General features: G+C 41.7%; 1 protein-coding gene across 1 annotated transcript; it reads left to right on the top strand.

Annotated features, from left to right (window-relative positions):
• The first annotated feature begins 2086 nt into the window (after positions 1 to 2086).
• On the top strand, positions 2087 to 5161 carry LOC117257303 (acidic mammalian chitinase-like). The gene is made up of 11 exons (XM_033627398.2): positions 2087 to 2135; positions 2283 to 2312; positions 2404 to 2605; positions 2734 to 2790; positions 2873 to 3038; positions 3578 to 3702; positions 3799 to 3922; positions 4006 to 4188; positions 4301 to 4420; positions 4516 to 4654; positions 4746 to 5161. The coding sequence occupies exons 1-11, from the start codon at positions 2111 to 2113 to the stop codon at positions 5006 to 5008; spliced, it is 1434 nt and encodes a 477-aa protein (XP_033483289.1). The 5' UTR covers positions 2087 to 2110; the 3' UTR covers positions 5009 to 5161.
• Positions 5162 to 5799: the final 638 nt, after the last annotated feature.

Below are 5799 nucleotides of genomic sequence, written 5' to 3' on the forward strand. Positions count from 1 at the left end.
GGTGAACAGACAACTCATCTTTGTGCATCATGAATATTTACACTCAATAAACAAAGTATTGCACAGTAAAAAGGGCAATGGAAAACAAAGTGGAGCTAATAATCTGTATTAACTACTATGTACAGTACTGATACTACTGCATCTATGTGAATGGGACTTAAAATGTCAGACAACTGAATATTTGGGACAAGTACATGCAGATGTCCTTTTGTAATCATCATTTAAAATCTATTTATTCAATAGTTACTAAAAATGTGATGGTCGGAGTGCCCTAAGAGCTCCTCACTGTTTATCTTGGCTTTTGAACCTCCACCCAGTCTCATATCATTGACCTCTACACATTCAAATATACAAAAACCATATTATGTTTTGCCTTATGCAGATGACTGATTCTTTTTTGTGTACCTATTCATCACCATCATTTTGAAATACATACCTCTTGTCTCATTAACTTTATTCATAAAGCACATTTTCTGTGTTCATGATGTAATTAAACCTTTCAAAATGTAACTGTTTGCATCTAGATAACTTAGTAATATTGCTAGTAGCAGATAGATTTTTAACTTTTCATAGAGTAAATTTGGGTTTTAAATATATCAACCTCTCCAAATCAAATGTGTCACCTATAATGAATAAACTAAAACTGTCTTTCATATACTGCGTGTTATGATTACTACTGGAACATAAATGGCAGCTTTGAGTATAAGAAAGGACAGTAGAAGAGATACCCACACACAAATGTAACTGGGCTAGAAAGCCACAAGGTCTACAAGCTGAGATCAATGCAAAAATAGTCATGTGTATTCAAGACATCCATGCACAAAAAAGGGTGCTCAAAGTGCAAAAAATGTTTGTCTATTGTACTGACGCACCCATGACAAATGCTTTTGTTGCCCTAAGTAGGCGCAGGTTCACCGCAGCCCTTAAGGCCAATTTCCACCAGATGCATGTTGGTTGTGTCTGCGCTCCGGCACGGCAGCGGAGCCGATAGGATTCCATACTAGTCCATGTGTGTGTTTCCACCAGCTGCGGCTGTGCTGCGTTCTGGCTCCGTCTCAGTTCCGGCACTCCGGAGCCCTCCGCAACAGATACGCAGGACTTCTATTTTTGCCGGACGCCGGAGCACAACGCAGCAATTCAGCACAGAGCAGATCGTGCGGGGCAGGAAGTCATGCACAGAAACACAATAAAACATCCGGTTAATTTTCAAAATAAAGTACATAGTGTTCACGGCGGATCATATTTCCCTGCACTACACCTTAAAAACTACATAATGGGCAGAGGCAGGCCTGAAGTCAACAGGTCAGAGGTTTTCAGACGTCATTTCACCCCGTGAACACCATGGACGAGGAGATATTAAGCATGGCAGTGCACCGAGATGTCTTCCGGCGTTAGACTTTGCAGCTTTGAGTATAAAACATTATCAGTCAGTGTCTGTTCAAAAAGATTTATAGAGGTGGCAAGGCAAGTGGGAGACTTATTTAACAATCCACATTGCATTACAATCACCAAACTGCTTCAAGGACGGGAAAGGACAAAAAGCCTCTTTCCATTGTAATATGACGAACAGCACAGTTCATTTCAGGTGACCGACTAACAGTGATAGCTGATATTAAAACTACTAAAGATGATAAAGCATGCAGCAGAGAACTTAAGGACAACTGAGTAAACATCAGTATCACATAATGTATGTAAATGGAAAATGCTGAGACACATTTTGCTGTCTAAGAAATATTTGGGTTACTTATATAATATTACAAATATTCATAAACCAGTAATATACTTACAATACTGAAACAAAAATGAGGAAAGTTATAAACTTAAAAATGCTGTTGGAGTGTCCTGCACTGTTTCGCCAACAACAATCACCTTGAAAATATCTAACATAATCGGATCATGTCATTATCAAAAGGCACTTGAAGGTTATCAGTGCTTTTCGTAAATCCAATGCGACACTAGTCTTGACCAAACAATTGAATGAGTTTGACTTTTGAGTTTTGCTGAAAAAGCAAACCACATCAGACACATTCATACAGTTAATATAGATAAGGGAAATAACCCAGGAGTATATAAGAGTCCCTCAGTCCTCAGTTTGTTGTACAGAAGCAACATGGGCAAGCTACTCATCTGCGTCGGTAAGCGAGCTCCTTGCTCATAGAAACTTTTCAAACTTTGTTACTACACATTTTAACTTAATTTCATCTCATGCATAATGCAGATTATTATTAACAACTGAGCCTCTTCCTCCTCACCCTCTTTAATTCTGTCTCCTCTCTCTGCAGGACTGGCTCTCCTGCTGCACGTGCAGCTAGGTAATTATATCATTAATTCAGTCAGTGTGATTTGTTCAGACGCATTTCAGTTGGTAACATAATGTAAGAGCAATTGTTTCATATGTTGCAGGATCATCCTACATCCTCTCCTGTTATTTCACTAACTGGGGACAGTACCGTCCTGGAGCAGGTAAGTATTTCCCCACCAACATTGACCCATGTCTCTGTGACCACCTCATCTATGCCTTTGCTGGAATGGACGGCAACATGATCAAGACCTATGAGTGGGACGATGAGAAACTCTACGCACAGTTCCAGGCCCTGAAGAATGAGTTAGTACACACAAATGCTCAAAATAATAGTGTGACACTCATTAATAGGCATAAGTCTGCACACAGATTAAGTGTGAGTGAAGAGAGATTGTTAAAGAGATTAAAGAGATTGTTTTTGCTTCTTGCAGCAACGGCAACCTGAAGACTCTGCTGGCCATTGGTGGATGGAACTTTGGTACTGCTAAGTAAGTCATAATGAAATGAAGATCAATACTCTCACCGAGAGCAGCACAGGTAGAAGCACTCTGACTGTCTTCCTGTCTCCAGGTTCACTACTATGGTTTCCTCTCCTGCCAATCGTCAGACTTTCATCAACAGTGTGATCAAGTTCCTGCGTCAGTATGAGTTTGATGGTCTGGATATCGACTGGGAGTACCCTGGCTCTCGTGGCTCCCCACCTGTCGATAAGGAGCGTTACACCGTCCTGGTCCAGGTCGGTCATATTGCTAATCAAATTATGGCTAAAGGAGAATTCGGGTTGTAGGATAAAATAAACAAGCTGGCATTATATTGTGGTTATACACTGTACATAGGATTTTATTTTTTAAAGGTCTTGTGTAGGATTTAGTGACATCTAGCGGTGAGGTTACAGATTGCAGCTATCTGAAACTTAAAACACAAATGGCCCTTTCTAGACACAGTGTTTGGTTGGTCTGCTCTGGCCTACAAGGCAGACTCAGTGGAAGAGGATCGACTCCATATGTAGATATTAAAGTCTCATTCGACGAGCAAGACGACAAAGACATAACATTTTTGAGTTTCAGGTAATTTATACACTAATGAAAATATAGTCCATCTAAACCTTTCAGGGATTTGGCCATGAACTCTACTCATGAGATTTCATAGACTTTATATTAGGTTATCAGTTTACAATATAGTCATCAAATGCCTTTGACACAAAGGCTATACTCTAAAAATCCATCTCAAACATATAGCAGCTGTAACTGTTTTTCTTTCCTCACCCATCTGTAGGAGCTGATGAGCGCCTTTGTGGAGGAGGGCAAGAAGACCAACCGTCCCCGTCTGTTGCTGACTGCTGCTGTCTCTGCTGGAAAGGGAACCATTGAGTCTGGATACCAGATCGCTGCTATTGGAGCGTAAGTACATGAGCAGGCATATACAAACATTACCCTGACATTTGTTGTACAGAAGACAGCCATTCCTACCATTAATCCCCACATCTTGTTTACCAGTGTGCTGGACTACTTCCACGTCATGACCTACGACTTCAATGGTCCTTGGGAGCACACCGTCGGAGAGAACAGTCCTCTGTACAAGGGCCCCGCTGACCAGGGATCCATGATCTACTTCAATGTGGTGAGTAACGGCTCCTGCTGTAAATTTATAAGAATTAGTTGTGAAACAGGTGCTCACACCGGCCTGTACGCTCTCATGTGTAGGACTATGCCATGAACTACTGGAAGAGCAATGGTGCCCCAGCTGAGAAGCTGCTGGTTGGTTTCCCCACGTATGGTCACACTTTCCGCCTGGCTTCCTCTAACACAGCTGTGGGAGCTCCCGCCAGTGGACCTGGACCTGCTGGACCTTTCACTCGTCAGGCTGGCTTCTGGGCCTACTATGAGGTTTGTGCTTCTTCTTCTGAATCTATGCATGCATATACTTTAAGACAGGACAACCTACGATATGCACATGTACTGTGTGGATTAGTAATCTTAAATCTTTCCTTTCCATCAGATCTGTACTTTCCTGAAGCAAGGAGCCACTCAGGCTTGGGACGCCCCCCAGGAGGTGCCATATGCCTTCAATGCGCAAACCTGGGTTGGATATGACAATGTTAAGAGCTTCACCATCAAGGTATTTTGTTACATTTCATTATTTAAATTCCTGTCACAGCGTTTTATGTTTTAAGGGTATTTAACACTTGTTTTCACCTCTCATCCACTCTACAGCTTGACTGGTTGAAGCAGAGTGGTTTCGGTGGAGCCATGGTGTGGAGTTTGGATCTGGATGACTTCAGTGGCACTTTCTGCGGCCAGGGACCATACCCCCTGATCAGCACCATCAAGGCAGCGCTGGGAACTGGAAAAGGTAAGCATGAAACACCTACTGTATGTATACTCTGGTAATGAACATATTAAGACTGTTTCCATCTTTTTAATTCCCTTATTTATCTCCTTAGCCTGCTCTAAGCCTCCTCACCCCGTGCCTCCAGTTACACCAACCCAGCACCCTGTGCCCCAGCCTGGCCATAATGTCAACCCACCCGTCAACCCACCTGTCAACCCAGGATCTGGCTTCTGTGCTGGCAAGGCTAACGGAGTTTACCCTGACCTAACCAACAAGAACCACTTCTATGAGTGCAACCAAGGACAAACCTATCTCCAGCACTGTGCTGTCGGCCTGGTGTTCGATGACAGCTGCAAGTGCTGCAACTGGGCTTAAACATCCATGGTTGAACTTTTTACTGGTTGTTCTTAAGTTAGGAGCGGGGTCAAGTATCATGTAACATATGACCATCCAACTAAGGCCCATTCAAGAACAGCTCTGTAACATCTCTCATTGTTCTAACCTAAATGAACATCACATTTAAAGCAACTTCAGATCTCTGATGTTTTTTTTTTGTGTGTGTGTCTTGCGTCAATCTGTAAAATCATAAAACCACAAATCACTGAAGCAAAAGGAGTTATTCAATGCAGAATAACTTTGATCATCAAACATGGGCAATAAGAATGCTTATTTATCTATTAACTCCTCACAAAAATAAAGACAAATAGTGATGCTCACTGCAAATAAAACCATGACAGTTTAGCATAAAAAGCTGAAGAATATAGTAGCGGAAAGACAAAGGCAACAACCGAGGTTACAATTAGTACATACTCTTATTGAAACAGAGGCACCTACCTACTATTTTGGATAAAATCTTTACCATGTTTGCTATAATTTATCAACATAAATTCCGTCTCAATATCTTGTCTTATTATTACCATGTGGTTCCATTGACTGAATAAGATAAATTAAAATGAAATGAAGATAAAAGGGAAAAAGCACCACCTTTTAAAACCATGGACTGTTTAAGAGAATGACCATAGCTACCATAACATCACCCACTGGTTTGTGGACTCCCACTTTGAAGTTTGGCTATCACCATCTTGTTTTTTTGGAGCCAGAAGTGGCCATACTTGGATAAGAGGGTGGAGCTGAGGTGGAGCATGGAGTGGATCTGATTCTCAGGC

The sequence above is a fragment of the Epinephelus lanceolatus genome, chromosome 1, assembly GCF_041903045.1.
Source record: "Epinephelus lanceolatus isolate andai-2023 chromosome 1, ASM4190304v1, whole genome shotgun sequence".
In the NCBI taxonomy this organism is placed as follows: Eukaryota; Metazoa; Chordata; class Actinopteri; order Perciformes; family Serranidae; genus Epinephelus; species Epinephelus lanceolatus.